We start from the raw sequence: 19,231 nt of genomic DNA, 5'->3' as shown, positions 1-19,231 counted from the left end.
GGGGGCATTGTAGGTATCTGTATTTTTGGATGTCACAATGACCAGCATGACTACTGGCATTTAGTGAACCAGGCAAGCTAGATGTTTTACTATGTTGGTCAGTCCTATGCTGCAAAGAATTGATCCAATGGACACTCATATAAGTGAAAAACGAGTTCATCATGATATAAAGCCTGGAACACTATTTTACACATAAACAAAAATATTTTTGCCCAGTTTCGATGTACACTGAATTCTCTACAAATGGTAATACTGCAACAATTGAGAGACGATCATTTTGTTTTGTTTCAAACATTACCAAGAGTTTATCATTTTAGAAAAGGTCACCAATGGCAACGCTGCTCTTAGAATCCCTTGAGTTGCATTTGTTGACTGCACTGGGCAGGTCTCTATCATCACTTAGTGTTGTTGAGCGGGAGCGTTCACATATTAAAGTACACTGTTTTATTATAATCATTTTGTTTTTATTCCACAGTTAGGTCACGTTTTTTTGAAATTGTGTGTTGTCCGATTTAGATATTATCTATGTTATTTCAGCATGGTTAAAGGCGGCGTTAACAAACGGTCGTCATAAAAAGAAATTGAGTCTTTTACAGGGTTATGTAGTCCAGTCAACTCCTTATATAGATGAGGAAATGGAAACCCAAAGCAGTTAAGCAACTTGCCAGGTCACAAGTGTTATGTTATCTCCCATCTCCTTAGAATTTCGGTTTCAATTTTAAAAATCGGAAAGGGAGAGAAGCTACGTGGTAATTTATGCGATGAGCACTAGCTATTTGAATTCTGGCTGCAGAAGACCCTTTTGAGGGATGGTGGAAAACCTGTGTGTATTATTTAATTCTATCAGTCTGAAGGCTAGAAGGGAGGAGGAAAAGCATTTGTAAGAACCACGTATGCGCGGCCGCTCACTTAAAAGCCAGGGATCTACTAGTCAATACATTTTCTTCTATATAAGGGTCTGTGGCACTTAAGCAAGAGCTAGGGGTGGCCTGCTTCGGAGGGGGCCACAAGAACGGGTTCCTCCGACGGCAAAAACCCATTTCCTCCCATTCCTCATCCACTGCAGTGGCCTGAGTGTCACCCCCACCCCAAGCCGATAACGCCGTAGCACTTCCGCAGGCCCTGACTGCGGCCAGCTACAAACACTGCCGACTCTCTAGGAGAGCCGTTTGCAAGCCCCAGGGTCCCCTAGCTTTGGGAGAAGCAGCAGAGCACCGGAAGCCACCGGCCCTGAGTCGCTAAGCGCCCCGCGGTTGGAAACTAGGGGCCTAATGTAGCCGCTGTTCCCACAGAGGGCCGGGGTCCCAGGAGGGTACACAAGCACCGGCTCAGGTTCAGCGCTTGACTGTCTCATTGTTTCCTCACCCCGGGGGGCGGGGGCGCGCGCAGGAGCGCTCTCGCGTCGCAGGGCGAAACAGGAGGGGCTATTGCCTTCCTAGGCGGCGGTCCCGCTGCCTAGGCAACCGCGCAGTTAAGCGTCCGGCCACCAGCACTTGTCCCCAGATCCCCTCCGCTACCCCCACCCCCTCCCCGGCCACCATTCCTCCCTCCTTCCTCCTCCTTTTCCCTTTCTTTCCTCCTCTACCCCTCTTCCCTCTCCTGTCCCCTCTCCCCCCACCCCCCCGCCTTCCGAGCACTCAATTAAGGCCAAGGTTTCCAGCTCCACAAAATGGCCACCGCGATCAACACCTGCGGTCACGTGACCCGCCGTCCTCCCGGCTTCGGGCTTTTTTTGGCCTAACTCCGTTTTCGGGGAGGCTGCCCGCGGAAGAACGAGGGCTTATTAGTTCGAAGAAATCTACCGACATCCCCAAGTCGGAGGACTGACAGAAACAAGAACGAGTGCTCGGTTGAAAAGAACAGCAAAAACAGCATAGGGAGAAAAGCAGGGAAGAGGCCTAGGTCAAATTTAAAGACCTTCTCGCAGGCGGAAAACGGGACCCAACGAGTTATCGCGAGATCTCAAGAACTCAAAGACAGGCTAGGGTATTAGCGGACAACAAGGGAACTGAGGCTCAAGCGAACTAGGACAGCATTTGGCGCTCTGAGGTCCAAGGTAGGACAACCAGCCAGGGACGGGACTGACTAGAAAATCACGCGAGGTTTGGACTAAACGAGCGCGCAGTAGCTAGGCAGAAGTCACAGAGGCAGGAGGAGGGCGGGTGTGAGAGGGAGGGCCTACGTCTTACGTGCTGACGTAGCAGCCTTTCGAGTGGGTATATTAGATCGGTGGCCGCGCCGTGAGTTCCAGAGCCGCAGTTCTCCCGTGAGAGGGCCTTCGCGGTGAGTCAAACACAGTCGCTCAGCGGAGGAAGACTCCGAGTTCTCGGTACTCTACAGGGATGAGTCATGTGGCGGTGGAAAATGCGCTCGGGCTGGACCAGCAGGTGAGCTGCAAGGAGTCTACCGGGGTGGTTGCTGACCTAACTTAGCTTATGGCGCAGCGCTAACTGGCACTCTTAGTTCCCATTTCCTAGGTGCCTCAAGCTGGCCATTGTCAGTGTTTCGGGGCTGTGGAAGAACGGGGAGGTGGCAGGAATGCTGGTTATGGCCGTCGGTCGGGCCGGGGCCCCGGCTTGGCCCGCGGTATTGTCCCCGGGCCGAGCACAATGGCGGCTTTTGTGTGTGCGTGCGCAGGCGGGCGGAGGGGGAGGGGGCGCGCTCTCGCGGGGACGCGCACGCGCGAACCTCGACTGGTTAGTGACCCATGGGTGGTGTGTGTTGGGGGGTTGCGCGGCGCGGCGGTGCGCGATTGGGCACCCCTTTGGCCTCTAGGGCTTTCGACTCTGCGCGCGCGGCCTGGATTCTTGTCCCAGAGACCCGGCGGCGTTGGTTGTGTGTGTGTGTGTGTGTGTGTGTGTGTGTGTGTGTGTGTGTGCGCGCGCGCGCGCGCGCAGCGGCATTTGTGTGTGTGTGTGTGAGAGAGAGTGAGTGAGTGAGCGGAGGGACGCGGCCCTGGAATGTGGGAGGTGGTGGCGCGGGGGGTGGCCTGCGCTCGGGGTAATGGCGGCGGCCTTCTTTGTGTGGGGCTGGGCGGCGCTGGGGCCCACTAGCGGGAGAGAGCGGGCCCCGGGCCGACGAGGGCCTGAAAAGGACCATGGAATGGACATCTTATTCCTCCCGGGCTTCCTTCCGCAGGCTTTTTCGCTCCAGCCCGGTTTCCGCAGGGGCCATCGTACGGCGGGTGCCGCGGCCGTGGAGGCCGCGTTTCCGGAGTGGAAAGTTTTGTGACGCAGAAGATTCGGGGAGGAGTGGGGGGAAGGGGAGGGAGTAATGGTCTCTGCGTGCGCGGTGGCACTGGGTTCTAGATAGAGATTAGAACGCGGCGGAGAGACATCAGGGAGGTTAGGGACCTGGAGTGGCCCCTTTTCCTTACTTGCTCCAGATAGTTTTGTGTCTGGCGATTTAGCGAGGACCGCGCGTTGTTTGGGTGGTACCACGGGTTGTATGACCATTCCCGTGTTAGTGACGTTTGATCCAGGAATCGGCCGGAGGGAAAATACCCGGAATGTAGCTTGGGGGAAATAAACGCTTTGTTGTTGACTTGTTGCTGCCTGTGCAGTGAAATTGTGAAATAGGTCAGATCTTCGGGTCTGTCATCTTAACCGGAATCCCCTCTTCTAAGGCTTTGGGGGTAGATTAGAGGAGGACGTGTGATCTGAGCGAGGAGGAGGGGTTATGGGCTTCGGTGGCAGGAAGTCTGCATCCCTCTGCAACTGAAGCAACGTGCTTCAGATAAGCTTTTAGGTGGGATGTTTGGATCCTTTAAACTTCTTACCAGGAACGCCAGAAAAATCCTGAAACGAAGTTTAGTGACACAAATTGATAGTAGATTTTAATGTAGTCGTGGTTATACGACTTCAAGGATTTAATGATCTGTTTCTTTGGGAGCATCCCCCTCCCCATTAATGAATCAGTTACATCCTCCAAAATGCTGACACGTCATATGTTGAATGAAGCATATAGAATATCTTGTCAAGAGCACTGGCTATCCCCAGTTTTAACATTTTCTGTATAGGTGGAGCCGTTTTAAAAAGATCATAGGCAGGAATGAAGCAATGTAATCTTAACGTTTTATAGTAGTCTTTAACGTGCTCTTTATCGTTCCTGTTGCCCAGTGTAAAATTAACAAAATTTGTAACAAGTGCAAAAGGAGTTTTTGTTACTATTGCACTTTAAAGAATCAGTCTGTTAACAGAAAGCATGGCAGCGTTTTTGCTAATACACACTATGGAAGCGAGGTGCCTGAAAGTCTTACCATACTTAACTTACTTTTTAAGATTTAGCATCTGCTTCCAGTGTTCAGTGACTCCATTGATGATGCTTGCAATTTGACAGTATCAATCTTGAACTTTTAACAGAAGACTTACGTCATCTTTGCAAACAGGTGGCATCAGTACTATGTGATTTGGTCTTTGTGGCTTTCTTAAAAAAATACTGTTTCTTTTGACACGTGTAGTTTTTTTCCCCCCGGTATTGTCTGCAAATAGTTTCTGGTTAGTCATAAAAGAATGAGAAAACATAGAAGGTCTTTTTGTAGAATGTTGAGGTTTTGAGTTCCAATGTTAAGGGGATGAGTAGAAATGGAGATTAAAGGTAGCGAAATGTGTTCAACAAGAAAGTGTTGAATGTCACTTGTGCTATTTATGTTCAGTCTTCTGAACTTAATCTGGATCTTGAAAATGGGAGAGCTGATCTTAACAGTGCTACCCTAATTAAAAATACTTGTGCAGCATTGAGGGATAAAAGAACTAAGAAGTGGTCAGTTAAAATTCTGTTCTGTTTTTCAGGTGTGCTCTGTAGGCTTAAAATAGTTCCAAGTAGGAAGTTGGTGGCATTGGAAACATTTGTCAAATATGATTGGAGTAAAGGTGAATCCATTGCCTATCTGACATTTTAAAATACTTTCTTGGGGCTTTTACTATGGAAAATGTTACAGGGGGAAATTCATTTTTAATTGAATGACTTAAATTTGGACCCAGTTTCTACCAGATAACGTCAGCATCCTGGTGTGCTGCTTTCTGTAGTATAGACAGTTAGTGCTATTTTGGGTTTGCTTAGAATTTTAGTCTTCAGAGCGCATTCTTAGTTCATATTCTCATTAAGAGTTTCACATCAGCCCCACGAAGCAGGCCGGGCAACTAGTGCTTGCTATTCAGTGCTAGAGGGCAGGACTGGTTTTCTCTTAGTGTGCTAACCATTTAACTCTCTTCTCCTAGTTTGCTGGCCTAGACCTGAACTCTTCCGATAATCAGAGTGGAGGAAGTACAGCAAGCAGTAAGTAAACCATTTTATGAATTTCTTGACTATTAGAGCTTTAATAACTTCATATTTCATTGGACTTACTTAAGGCTTAAGAATTTCCCCTCCACTTTTTACTGTGGAAAGAATTATATAGTCAATGTTCTTGGAATTACGTAGTGTAATTAGTAATGAAAGCATTGTGGCCTTTTGGTAATAAAAGGGACTTTTTTTGAGTAAAAATCATTAAAAAGAACTTTATAACAAATTGTCTTTGGAAGTGTTTATGTTCATTATGAATCTTGAGCCCAGCTTAGAGGTGGTGGGAATGTGTTTATCCCTATTTGAGTGAATTTACCAGAATTAAATTCAGTAAAGGGAACGTACACATGCTACAGCTAACCCTTTCCTGTGAAGAACATGAGATTTACAGGGCTATACTGAATCTTGAGGTGGTGGTTAGGATTGTAAATGCTGAATTGCATTGTTCTTTTCAAAAGAAATTAGATAAAAGCTTTATTTCATTTTTTTTTTTCAGTTTTTGTTTTTGCTTTTTTGAGACTTGTTACAGATTAGTATTGAGGTGTAGGTGGTTTATTATTTGGCAGTAGACCTGCTTCAGTTTCCTTCAGGTCAGGTCTTCCTATTAAACCCCCTCCCCCCAAGAAAAGGAGGGGGGAAATGGGTACAGGCTGTAGGGTGTGAAAGCATTTTTTCCAAGCACTGTTAGGTAGTAAAGGATGTGGCCTCATTTTTAGGCAAGAAGGACCTCGCTGTGCACAAAGTTAACTTGGTATTTTTTGTATTCTACTTTATTTGCCATGGTGAAGATCTTTTAAGGGTTGGTCATCTTTTTTTTTTTTTTTTTTATTTGACAGAGACACAGTGAGAGAGGGAACAACACAAGCAGGGGGGGAGAGGGAGAAGCAGGCTTCCCACTGAGCAGGGAGCCCAATGTGGGGCTCTATCCCAGGACTCTGGGATCATGACCTGAGCCGGAGGCAGACGCTTAACGACTGAGCCACCCAGGCGCCCCTAAGGGTTGGTCATCCTCATAGAGATATTTATTTATTTATTTATTTATTTTTAAAGATTATTTATTTATTTGAGAGAGAATGAGAGATAGCATGAGAGGGAAGAGGGTCAGAGGGAGAAGCAGACTCCCCGCCGAGCAGGGAGCCTGATGTGGGACTCGATCCTGGGACTCCAGGATCATGACCTGAGCCGAAGGCAGTTGCTTAACCAACTGAGCCACCCAGGCGCCCCTCATAGAGATATTTAATACTTAATTCAACCCAAAAGTGGAAAGGAAAGTTAGGTTGTAGATTCATTAGTAATAAAGCGTGTTGATTTTCCTTTACTTGGTAGATACACATTATTTGCTTTTGTTTCTCATCCACTGTCTAGGCTATATTCTTTTTTTTTTTTTTTAAAGATTTTATTTATTTGAGAGAGAATGAGAGCCAGAGAGCACGAGAGGGAAGAGGGTCAGAGGGAGAAGCAGACTCCCCGCCGAGCAGGGAGCCCCATGTGGGACTCGATCCCGGGACTCTAGGATCATGACCTGAGCCAAAGGCAGTTGCTTAACCAACTGAGCCACCCAGGCGCCCAAGTCTAGGCTGTATTCTTGCCTGCCTACAGAACAACTTGACTATAGACTCAGCAAGCCCCAAGTTAAAACTCAGTTCCTTGAAATCCTTTCGCCTTCGCAGTTTTTTGTTTATGTGTATCGTCTTGTTTTTTGGAACTTACCAGGATGGAAACAAAAATGTCTCTTAATGTCTAATTCCATGATTTGTCACATAGTAGTCTGTGAGGTTGTAATACTTGGGTTGTCAACCGTGTCTGTTTATGACCTTTCTCTGAAATAATGGCAGGCCTTTAAAAAGTTGCGTTATACTAACCACTAGTGACAAGTTATATTTATTTGTGGATTTCAGTGATTAGGTTCTGAGTCAAATTTTTATTTACCAAACTTTTCCTCCTCCCCTTCCCTTTTTAAAGTTCTTAAAAAGCAATATCCATTTAAAAGTAGATTCATTTTTCTCCCCCTCTCAGTTTCCAAGTAAGAGACTAGAAGGTTGGGTACTAAGAAAATTTTTTTCCAGGACCATTTTTTAATTGCACAAATTTTCGTGAAAAGCTTTAACTTGAAGTTTTGGCATTTAATTTTATATTCTTTCTTTTAGAGGGGCGCTATATTCCTCCTCACTTAAGGAACAGAGAAGCTACTAAAGGTAAGTCGAGCAACTTGGTAGATCTAATTCTTGGTGTTCAGAAGTCGGAGCCTAGGGAAAAGTGAGGCACTTTGGGAAGTCTGTAAAGATTGTGCTCTCCTGTGCCTGTCAGAATTGGTTCAAATATTAGGACTTTAATTCACTTTTGGGAAAACTCATCTTCGGTCACGCAGTGCAAAATTCTATTTCCTCTGTCAGATTCTTCTGTGGCCAAGGGCGTGGTTTTGTACAATTTTACTAGTGTTGTACTTTGTGATTTGTGTTTGTAATCATTCACATCATGATTTCACATTGAAAAAGGTGAGTAGGCACCCTACCATGTAAACCAAATTGCATGGTTGATAACCCAGTTATTTCTGTTTTGCAGAGCTGTCAAGAAAGATGGGTTATTGCAGAATAGATAACAGATTATAAATCGATCGTAGCATTGGGCATGCTCCCAGTAAGTTGGGAGTGATCCTCTGGTTTCATCTCCTTGCCCTTAACTGCTTCATTTGAAAGGATTCGTCTAAAATGTATCACAACACCTGGTCTTTTCTGATTGTGTTTGTAATGTAGTGATAGGTAACTAGTACATACTTCATTATGGGACCATTGTTTGCGTGCTGTATATTCCATAAAATAGGTGATCTGAGATTTGGAGACAAAGTGAAGGTTTGGGAAACTATTTAAAGGCTAAGAAGAAGGAAGATGATAAAGAAGGCGGAGGGAGGGTGGAGAAGCCCACAGAAACCTGTGGTTTGCTGTCGTTCCTCCATATGCATGTGCAGTCTTTGTTAGCTGCACTGTCCTTGCAATACATGGGTATAAAATCCATATTATAATTTCTTGACTATCGTATCATTGTTCCTAGTTACAGCACATTTTGTCTTGTATCATCATGGGTTCTCTCATTCTTGAGAGTGTTCTAGCTGAAATTGGCCCCATGTATATTTAGTGCTTAGTGCTTTTCCCTCTTCATCCCAGTGACAAAGATCAAAGGGAAGAGGCAGTATAGAGGTTTTAGAACTGAAAGATTTTAGAAATGTAATTCACTTCTTTATTGCTAGCTAAGGTTGTCAGTCACCTGGCTGGCTAATAGTAGGGACATCAGGCGGAAGGAAAGTAACTTGTAAACGATCTCTATTCAGTGCTACTGAAACTAGTTTACACCCTCCACTGCTTGTTTTTTAAACCCTCTACCTGTTGGGCTAATTCATACCTTTCTCATTCCCTGTTACTGAATGTTTATAGTTTGTACGTAAGAATCTGTCCGCACTAACAGTGTTGCAGGGATGAGGATTTTCCTTTTTTCTAGGTATTCCTGATTCTTGTCTGATAGTATGCATTTCATGTGAACAGAGCATTGTTCTACTTGTTACTATGGAAACTGGAAAATTCTCTATTAAAAAGTAATCTGACCTTTAGGAATGTCTTAAATAAACAGCACCTCTAAGAAACATTGAAATAATGGCAGCTGTTTCCAAGTAAACTGGGTTCACACCTATAAAATGAATGGAAATTAAATTGTGGTCATATAACAATTGTTTTATAGGCAAAGCGATTGACCTTCTTAGAGGTGGTATTTTATTCATTTTAGAACACTTTCAGACTGTCGAATTGCTTGGCTTAGTGCACAGTATTTTCTAGTGGAGAGAGTTAAAAATATAAAAAATTTTGTGTTCCAGTTGTAAATCAGCTCTAAGTCTTGGTTCTTTTCTAGTACCGTGATAGGAATATTTCCATTGTCCTTCCAGTTCACACACATAAGATAAAGTTTTAGAGGGCTTCGAATTCAGAGACCTAGGTATTGTAAATTTCTAATTAATACAATAAAATGGGTTTGCTTTTTTTCATTGAAGGATTCTACGATAAAGACAGTTCAGGGTGGAGTTCTAGTAAGGATAAGGATGCGTACAGCAGTTTTGGATCTCGTAGTGATTCAAGAGGGAAGTCTAGTTTCTTTAGTGATCGTGGAAGTGGATCAAGGGGAAGGTAAGTGATTTTTTTTGATCTTCTGGTCTTGTGCGTATGCAATTTAGGAATTGGTCTTTAATTTGATAAGTACTCATTCTTGTCCCCTGACCATTAAGCATGTTTTTTTTCCCTTAATGGACCACCTATTTCGATGTTAAGCATTATGTCTGTGTAATCCTAATTTCCTATCTGTAAGAGGTGTTAACTAAATTGAACTTGTTACATAGAAATCGGATGAGAATAAGAATGTGCCCCTGGGCATAGTGAAATCAGTTGCTTTTATATTTCTTCAGTTTTATTTATATGTAAAGGAGTAAGTTTATCTAGTGAGTGGCCTAATATGGTTGAGATTTTTTGTGGATATTCTAAATGACAGTTTTTAAACACCTTATATTTTTGATTACACAAGTGGTGAACTGACCTCATGCGCCTAATAGCTGTGGTTAGTCCTGTGTGTCCTGATTTTTCGCAAACAGGCCTAAAACTAAAAACATCTTAATTCAGGTAAGGATTATTTTCTACCTTTTATCCAAAGTCTGTCACACAGGTCAATTGATTGTCCTTTCAAGTGACATCCTAGTTATAACTGGGACAATTGATATTTGGTGTCTTTTTACTTTTTCCTACCACTAAAATATATTTGGATGAGAAGTTTAAGTAAAGGTGTAAGTTATGTGCTGATACCAAATGTTTAAGACTCGGTTCTTAATTTCAGCATGTATGAGGCCTGTGTAGGCTGTATAATACAGAAATCAAGAAGGATACATACTTAGCGTATGTGAACGACACAGTCTGATTAATTGAAAGGCCTTATTTGTCAAATAAGAGTAAGGAAAATTGACATCCTTGAAGTTAGCCATAATGAACAGTTCAACTTCTCTTCAGGTACAGTTCTAGAGTAGTGCTAGGAGTCCGATAGTGGTTAAATGATATGATTCTGATTAGTTGTTTATGCTGTTCAGGTTTGATGATCGTGGACGGAGTGACTATGATGGCATTGGCAGCCGTGGTGACAGAAGTGGTTTTGGCAAATTTGAACGCGGTGGAAATAGTCGCTGGTGTGACAAATCAGATGAAGATGATTGGTCAAAACCACTCCCACCAAGTGAACGCTTGGAACAGTAAGTTTTTGAAATGTATGTTAATTATGATAAAGCCTCATTAGCTAGTATAACAAGTAAATGTACCAATCTTTTGATTTCAGGGAACTCTTTTCTGGAGGAAACACTGGGATTAACTTTGAGAAATATGACGACATTCCAGTTGAGGCAACAGGCAACAACTGTCCTCCACACATTGAAAGTGTAAGTATTTGTGCTTGACCTTTTAAGACACAGAGGGAAGTGTAAACTTTTTCACAGCACATCAAAATGAGGCGGCCTTCTTAAAAGCAAATGCAGACTGTACCTACTTTAATAATTCTTTAGTTACATAAAAAACCTGCCTCATCGGTTTGTGGAAAGGGAAAGATTGAGTTCAGTGTCACCATTACTAATAATTGGAAATAGAAAATGGGTCAAATACAGGAAGAACCCAGACTTCCTCCATCGTATGTTAAATCTGGGGGTTGATTTTTCTCAAAATGTATTGTCGTTTCACGTAAAGCAGCTGTATAGTTCAAATCAGCTTTTAGGGTTCCCCCCCATTATTGTATTAGTGTAAAGCAAAAATGGCTCCAGATAGCATTTCTAGCTATTTAACCCCGTTGAATTTCTTTTGACAGTTCAGTGATGTTGAGATGGGAGAAATTATTATGGGAAACATTGAGCTTACTCGTTATACTCGCCCAACTCCAGTGCAAAAGCATGCTATTCCTATTATCAAAGAGAAAAGAGACTTGATGGCTTGTGCTCAAACAGGTAAGTTTACTTGATAAAAGTAAAAAATTGTCAAGAATGCCATAATAGGGTTTGGTCTTGTAAAGCTAGTACCAAAAAAAACCACATGGGGTATCTTAAGTTTCACAGGGAAGCTTGAGTCCCAGATGTAGCCTCACCAGTATCCGTTGATACAGGTATGCAGTAGCTGGCTGCTGTTTTCTTGTGTTGGACCTTTGGGTTTTACGTTATCTCTAGTGTTCTCATTAGGGCCTATGGAAAGTCCTCAGCCCGGTACTGCTGCAAGAGGGCTAGAAGATTGTCCGTGCGTTGGTGGGAAATGAGCACTGTAACGTTGTATCTGGAATAAGGGGGATAAGATGAGAATAGTCTGACCCACAGGAATGTGGCCCGGGGAAAGGTGCCTTCATGGGAAAGGAGCACCTCCCATCTTCTGGGAATGGGGGTATTTCTTAGGTTGCCCGGGTCCTTTGGGTGAGGGGTGTTAGAAGGGGTTGACACCGAGTTGAAGCCAGCCATTCATGGCTACAGCTCTAAATTGAGTACAAGATTTGCTATATTGGTGAGTTTGACCGATAAGAAAGAGGGTGGCACCCCCCCATTAAAAATACGTAATAATCATTTGGTATTTTTTCTTCCCTATGGGAGAGTGAGAATATCATCCTTTGTACACCATCAATATCTACAGATATCTACAATATCTACAATTTCTAATACTACCTGCAAGGAAGTATTAGAAATTGAAATTGACATTATTTTTGAGGCAAAATTGCTGTTTCCTTTACACATGCAAATGCAAAGAAGCGAATACTACATTGTTACTGATCAGAGTTTGGTATACTTTATCTGTAAGGGAACAGAATAAACCTTTTTTGTTTTATGGGCCACATGGTCTCCGTTGCCAGTCTACTCATTTTTGCTGTTGTAGTCTGAAAGCACCTATAGACCGCATACAAATTTTGCATGGCTGTATTCCAATAAAGCTTTATTTACAAAGATAAATAGGCTGGGTCTTCATTTGCTGACTTAGAAGAAGTCACTTCTCGGTATTTTTAACTTTGGTGTTAATTTTTAGAAAATTTATTTGGGCATAAAGTAAAACTACTAATTAACCAGTAAATAGGGCAGTTAAAAAACCACATGTACCAATATTTATTCAAAAATAATAAGGTTTTTCTGTGGTTGAATTAGAATATGCTTTCTCTTAAACAGGGTCTGGAAAAACTGCAGCGTTTCTCTTACCCATCTTGAGTCAGATTTATTCAGATGGTCCAGGCGAGGCTTTGAGGGCCATGAAGGTAAATACTTGTTAAATGGGACTTTATTTTAAAGTAAGCTCTATGACTGATGTAGGTCTTGAACTCACCACCCCAAGATCAAGAGTTGCATGCTCTACCGCCTGAGCCAGCCAGGTGCCCCTAAAGTGGGACATTGTTACTATTTTTTTAAGATTTTAAGTATTTGAGAGACAGCTAGAGAGCACAAGCGGGGGAGAAGGAGAAGCAGGCTCACTGCCCAGCAGGGATCCCGACGCAGGGCTCGATCCCAGGACCCTGGGGTCATGACCTGAGCCAAAGGCAGCCCTTAACCGAGCCAGCCAGGCGCCCCAGTGGGACATTATTGTTGAACTTTGTAGGTCGCTGTTGAAAGAACTTTCTAAATGAGAGTTCTTTATAAAGAACTTCCTACTTATTCCAAATTATTTAATGAAAAAGTTTTCACGTAAGCAATGAATTACAGAAGGGAATTACGTTGTAGTGGGTCTTTAAAAAAGGATGTTGAGAGTTTAACTTAAATTCTTTCTTAGGAAAATGGAAGGTATGGACGTCGCAAGCAATACCCAATCTCCTTGGTATTAGCACCAACTAGAGAATTGGCAGTACAGATCTACGAGGAAGCCAGGAAAGTAAGTATGCATTTCAGGGATTATTGGCTTTCCCGTTGATTGTAATGAAACGTTTTATGACCATGTAAAAGTGTTGGCCTTGAAGTTGATAAACTTTCTTCGCTTACAGTTTTCATACCGATCTAGAGTTCGACCTTGCGTGGTTTATGGTGGTGCTGATATTGGTCAACAGATTCGAGACTTAGAGCGTGGATGCCACTTGTTAGTAGCTACTCCAGGACGTCTAGTGGATATGATGGAAAGAGGAAAGATTGGATTAGACTTTTGCAAGTATGTTAATTTTAAGTGCATGAAATGTAATAATTTTTAATTACTGGCCATTAGTTTTGCAGTAGTTATTAGCATTGTCGACATTTTGAAGTTTGAGAAGTGGCTTGTGTAAGTACTTGTATAGGAAGTTCGCTAATTGGAACTTTAATGTTGAAAAATCAAGGGACCTTTTTTAGTAGAGGCTGAGAACAACCAGACTGGGACAGAGTGAAAAGTAGTAAGAGCTAGTTTTGCTGTATGCTTGTGAATGATGGCAAAAATCCTGGGCTAGGTCTCATGTACATGTGTCAAATCATGCAGTATGAGGAATTTAACTATCAAAATAATACTAATTTTGATAACAGCTGTACTAAAACTGTCTTCTCAAATTCTAAACTGATTATTTTTATGGCAGATACTTGGTGTTAGATGAAGCTGATCGGATGTTGGATATGGGTTTTGAACCTCAGATACGTAGAATAGTTGAACAAGATACTATGCCACCAAAGGGGGTCTCATGTACATGTGTCAAATCATGCAGTATGAGGAATTTAACTATCAAAATAATACTAATTTTGATAACAGCTGTACTAAAACTGTCTTCTCAAATTCTAAACTGATTATTTTTATGGCAGATACTTGGTGTTAGATGAAGCTGATCGGATGTTGGATATGGGTTTTGAACCTCAGATACGTAGAATAGTTGAACAAGATACTATGCCACCAAAGGGTGTCCGCCACACTATGATGTTTAGTGCTACTTTCCCTAAGGAAATACAGGTATTGTTTGATGCTGCAACTTTTCACCACTCAGGAATTTGTTGGTTTCAGTAGATAATAAACTTTTTTTTTTTTTCCCCCAGATGCTGGCTCGTGATTTCTTGGATGAGTATATCTTTTTAGCTGTAGGAAGAGTTGGCTCTACCTCTGAGAATATTACACAGAAAGTAGTTTGGGTGGAAGAGTCTGACAAACGGTCATTTTTGCTTGACCTTCTAAATGCAACAGGTAATAAATAAATGTAACAGGTAAAATAATATTAGCATCACGCTGATGACTTAGGTAATGAGAATCCATTTGGATCGCCTTTACTGCTTTTCCTCCCCATTCAGAACATTCGTTAAAAGTCTATTATTTGCCTCTCTTTGCATGTTTACTAAATGTAAAGAGAACTAAGTCACTATTAGTGACAAAAACCTGGTAATTTTTCACAATCAGGCAAGGATTCACTGACCTTAGTGTTTGTGGAGACCAAAAAGGGTGCAGATTCTCTGGAAGATTTCTTGTACCATGAAGGATATGCTTGTACCAGTATCCATGGAGACCGATCTCAGAGAGATAGAGAAGAGGCCCTTCACCAGTTCCGCTCAGGAAAAAGCCCAATTCTAGTGGCTACAGCAGTATGTATAAGACAGTTCTTACTTTCATGTTCAGCATGTTCCAACTTTTGGCTTTAAGTGTGCCATATATAACAAAAATTATTTTTCAGGTAGCAGCAAGAGGACTGGATATTTCAAATGTGAAACATGTTATCAATTTTGACTTGCCAAGTGATATCGAAGAATATGTACATCGCATTGGCCGTACAGGACGTGTAGGGAACCTTGGTAAGTGTTCGGTTACTTGATGGTCTGGTGGTGGTTTTTCAGTGGGAGGCGTGCAGCCAAGAACTTCCCAGGATCTTAAAGAACTACTTTAAGAACTACTCTGTTTCTAAGGAATGTAGTTAAAATCTATCTCAGCAGTCAAGTGACTGCTGTCACTTGTGACAGCAAGTGACGTGTCATCTCTTTTTCTTGGTATTCTACTTAATATGCTGTGTAGGAAAGTAAGAATAACTCTGCTTTTGTGGAAGACCTTGATTTCTGTACTTTTTGGAACTGGTTTAGGCCTTGCCACCTCATTCTTTAACGAGAGGAATATAAATATTACCAAGGATTTGTTGGATCTTCTTGTTGAAGCGAAACAAGAAGTGCCATCTTGGTTAGAAAACATGGCTTATGAACACCACTACAAGGGTAGCAGTCGTGGACGATCTAAGAGGTAAGGCATACCGGTGGTGCATAAAGAGAGGGATGGGTGCCACGTCCACAGTTCACTTTTCCAGTATTTAGTTGAACAGGCTTTGTATTTCTTAGGTTGCCCGGGTCCTTTGGGTGAGGGGTGTTAGAAGTGGTTGACACCGAGTTGAAGCCAGTCATTCGTGGCTACAGCCTTTAAGATCACTACTAGGGAAGAGAGGGCTGGGCTGGATAGGGAAATGTTTTCGTTGCAAAATCAGAAATTGACCATCGGGAAGTTTTAACAAGAATTGGGATGTTTGGTGGATTTCATTGTCCCGTGAACCCCTAACACACCCTGTCGCAGTAGTAGATTCAGTGGAGGATTCGGCGCTCGAGACTACCGACAAAGCAGCGGTGCCAGCAGTTCCAGCTTCAGCAGCAGCCGCGCAAGCAGCAGCCGCAGTGGTGGAGGCGGCCACGGCAGCAGCAGGGCATTTGGTGGAGGTAATGGGAAGTTTTTTAACCTGTCTTTGGGATGGGCTTCTTCCTTGGAGTCCTCTTTTTCAAAGTGTAATTACAAACAGTGGGGAAATGCAGCCCTGTAGATTGCTTTTCGTAATTTGACATCAAAGTATTTAAAGGAGGGAAAGATTGTATTTAATGGTGGGTGACTTAATTAATTTCTCTCTTTTTTAAATCTCTCATTAGGTGGCTATGGAGGCTTTTACAACAGTGATGGATATGGAGGAAATTATAACTCCCAGGGGGTTGACTGGTGGGGTAACTGAACCTGCTTTGCAGTAGGCCACCCTGCCAAACAAGCTAATATGGAAACCACATGTAACTTAGCCAGACTATACCTTGTGTAGCTTCAAGAACTCGCAGTACATTACCAGCTGTGATTCTCCACTGAAATTTTTTTTTTAAGGGAGCTCAAGGTCACATGAAGAATTGAAAGGAACAATCAGCAGCCCTGTTCAGAAGGTGGTTCGAAGACTTCATTGCTGTAGTTTGGATTAACTCCCCTCCCGCCAACCCCCATCCCAAACTGCATTTATAATTTTGTGACTGAGGATCATTTGTTTGTTAATGTACTGTGCCTTTAACTTTAGACAACTTTTTATTTTGATGTCCTGTTGGCTCAGTAATGCTCAAGATACCAATTGTTTTGACAAAATAAATTTACTGAACTTGGGCTAAAATCAAACCTTGGCACACAGGTGTGATACAACTTAACAGGAATCATCGATTCATCCATAAATATTACAAGGAAAAAACTTATGCGGTAGCCTGCATTAGGGCTTTTTGATACTTGCAGATTGGGGGAAAACAACAAACGTCTTGAAGCATATTAATGGAATTAGTTTCTAATGTGGCAAACTGTATTAAGTTAAAGTTCTGATTTGCTCACTCTATCCTGGATAGGTATTTAGAACCTGATAGTCTTTAAACAAGCCATTCCAGTCATGATGAGGTGATGTATGAATACATGCATACATTCAAAGCACTGTTTTCAAAGTTAATGCAAGTAAATACAGCAATTCCTCTTTCAATGTTTAGGCAGATCATTAACTATGAGCTAGCCAAATGTGGGCATATTATTACAGGGAAAGTTTAAAGGTCTGATAACTTGAAATAGGTTTTTAGGAGAATTCATCTACTTAGACTTTTTAAATGCCTGCCATAAATGAAATTGAAATGGTAGAATGGCTGACCACAGCAATGACCAGCCCTCCTCGGGGCCCTGGGTGATTTTTGGTCTAATAACGCATGCTAGTGTTGATGTTTTTTGGTCAAGAGGGTATGAACAGGAAGAATTAATGCAGCAGGCTTTATTTTAAATGCCGATTCACATTACTCTGTTCAAGCTGCGTTGAGATGTTAAACTGGCTTACTATAGACTTTGTAAAAATGGCTCCAGAAGAGTAACAAACTGAAATTTTTGAGATCACACAGGTTGGAAATATGTACATAACTGCACAAGGTGTCGATTCTGCTCTACAGTGCAGTTTTAGTCAGTTTTAGTTGCATAGGTTTCCATTGTATTTATAGTCTGTTTATGCTAAATCTGGCCAAAGATGAGCATTGTCCACCACTAAAATGCCTCTGCCACTTTGAATTCTGTGCTAATTTTGTGGCCAGAATGCGGTGATCAAAACGCTCAATCTTTTTACAGTGGCATAGGAAGACGGCAAAAATTTCCTAAAGTGCAATAGATTTTCAAGTGTATTGTGCCTTGTTCTAAAACTTTTATTAAGTAGGTGCACTTGACAGTATTGAGGTCATTTGTTATGGTGCTATTTCAATTAGTCTAGGTTTAGGCCCTTGTACATTTTGCCCATAACTTTTTACAAAGTACTTCTTTTATTGCACATTCAGAGAATTTTATATATATGTCTTGTGTGCGTGTCCTTAAACTTCCAATCTTATTTTGTCTCTTGGAGATTGTTGAACGCAGCTTGTCTAGGAAGGGGATGGGACTAGATTCTAAAATTTATTTGGGACCACGGGAATAATAGTTGGGAAGAAAAACTATTTGCACACGACAGATTTCTAGATACTTTTTGCTGCTAGTTTTATGTAATATTTATTGAACATTTTGACAAATATTTATTTTTGTAAGCCTAAAAGTGATTCTTTGAAAGTTTAAAGAAACTTGACCAAAAGACAGTACAAAAACACTGGCACTTGAATGTTGAATGTCACCGTATGCGTGAAATTATATATTTCGGGGTAGTGTGAGCTTTTAATGTTAAGTCATATTAAACTCTTAAGTCAAATTAAGCAGACCCGGCATTGGCAGTGTAGCCATAACTTTCTGATGTTAGTAAAAACAAAATTGGCGACTTGAAATTAAATCATGCCAAGGTTTTGATACACTTGTCTTAAGATATTAATGACACACTTCAAAAACACTGATAAGAAGTGTCCAGATTCTCAGATGTTTGTTGCGTGAGTTTTGTTTAGTTGTGTGTATTTTTTTTTTTTCAGTGAATGTCTGGCACATTGCAATCCTCAAACATGTGGTTATCTTTGTTGTATTGGCATATTCAGTGACTTGTACATTCAGCGGTAGCGTTTGAGCAAGTTTTATCAGCAAGCAATATTTTCAGTTAATAAGGTTTCAAAAATCACGTAAGAATGGATGTAAACTTGCTGAATGTAAAGATTGAACTTCAAGTCACTGTAGCTTTAGTAATTGCTTATTGTATTAGTTTAGATGCTAGCACTGCATGTGCTGTGCATATTCTGATTTTATTAAAATAAAAAGTTGAACTGCACAGTCTCCTTTGTTGTTGTCAATTGTGGTTTATTATTATAGGTGAAAATAAAGTTGTGCTCTTGCCTGAAGAATTGTAAGGTGTAGTTTTTTTGGTTTTCCGTCCAGTGCTAATTTGGAGATGCCTCTTGGAGACAGAATTACTCTGATAGAAGTATTTGTAATAAAAGATGAAGTTGGCCCAAAAAAGTTGTTGGGGTAGATGGGATTCAGGTCCTTCGTGATGTATGGCGTGTATTGCAAATTGGTTTGTACTTTGAGCAGTTGAATACGGGTGGGAATCTCTTTTTCTGAAGCACTTGAAGGTCGTTTGAATAGTGGAAGAAGTTGGGCAAAAACCAAATGTACTAGTGATCCAAGTGATGATGAACACTTGGGGGTCAAGAATGTATTGGGGGAGGGAGCTCCTGGCTGGCTCAGTCGGTAGAACACGTGGTTCAGTCTCAGGGTCGGGAGTTAAAGCCAGATGTTGGGCATGGAGCCTGCTTTTAAATGTATTTGGGGTCAGGGTGATGGGGGTG

General features: G+C 41.8%; 1 protein-coding gene across 2 annotated transcripts; it reads left to right on the top strand.

Annotated features, from left to right (window-relative positions):
• Positions 1–2,189: 2,189 nt before the first annotated feature.
• DDX3X (DEAD-box helicase 3 X-linked) lies at positions 2,190–18,781 on the top strand. 2 transcript variants are annotated; one of them, XM_027607551.2, is made up of 17 exons: positions 2,190–2,387; positions 5,220–5,277; positions 7,431–7,478; positions 9,320–9,452; positions 10,397–10,555; positions 10,639–10,738; positions 11,158–11,293; positions 12,485–12,570; positions 13,080–13,178; positions 13,288–13,448; positions 14,063–14,207; positions 14,291–14,435; positions 14,646–14,827; positions 14,917–15,034; positions 15,317–15,470; positions 15,798–15,934; positions 16,139–18,781. In XM_027607551.2, the coding sequence occupies exons 1-17, from the start codon at positions 2,343–2,345 to the stop codon at positions 16,216–16,218; spliced, it is 1,986 nt and encodes a 661-aa protein (XP_027463352.1). In that variant the 5' UTR covers positions 2,190–2,342; the 3' UTR covers positions 16,219–18,781. The 2 variants fall into 2 exon arrangements, with proteins under 2 accessions (XP_027463352.1, XP_027463351.1); XM_027607550.2 differs by having other exon boundaries at positions 2,289–2,387; positions 15,795–15,934.
• Positions 18,782–19,231: the final 450 nt, after the last annotated feature.

The sequence above is a fragment of the Zalophus californianus genome, chromosome X, assembly GCF_009762305.2.
Source record: "Zalophus californianus isolate mZalCal1 chromosome X, mZalCal1.pri.v2, whole genome shotgun sequence".
NCBI classification, from domain to species: domain Eukaryota; kingdom Metazoa; phylum Chordata; class Mammalia; order Carnivora; family Otariidae; genus Zalophus; species Zalophus californianus.
Note: the sequence above shows the minus strand (reverse complement) of the source record. Positions and strands in the feature narration are given on the sequence as shown.

What these genes read in the sequence shown, in the direction of transcription:
- DDX3X (XM_027607550.2), top strand. Translation starts at nt 2,343, where the DNA reads ATGAGTCATGTGGCGGTGGAAAATGCGCTCGGGCTGGACCAGCAG. An exon ending in TCTACGAGGAAGCCAGGAAA is followed by an intron (nt 13,179 to 13,287) that starts GTAAGTATGCAT and finishes CTTCGCTTACAG; the next exon opens with TTTTCATACCGATCTAGAGT. An exon ending in ATTGGATTAGACTTTTGCAA is followed by an intron (nt 13,449 to 14,062) that starts GTATGTTAATTT and finishes TTTTTATGGCAG; the next exon opens with ATACTTGGTGTTAGATGAAG.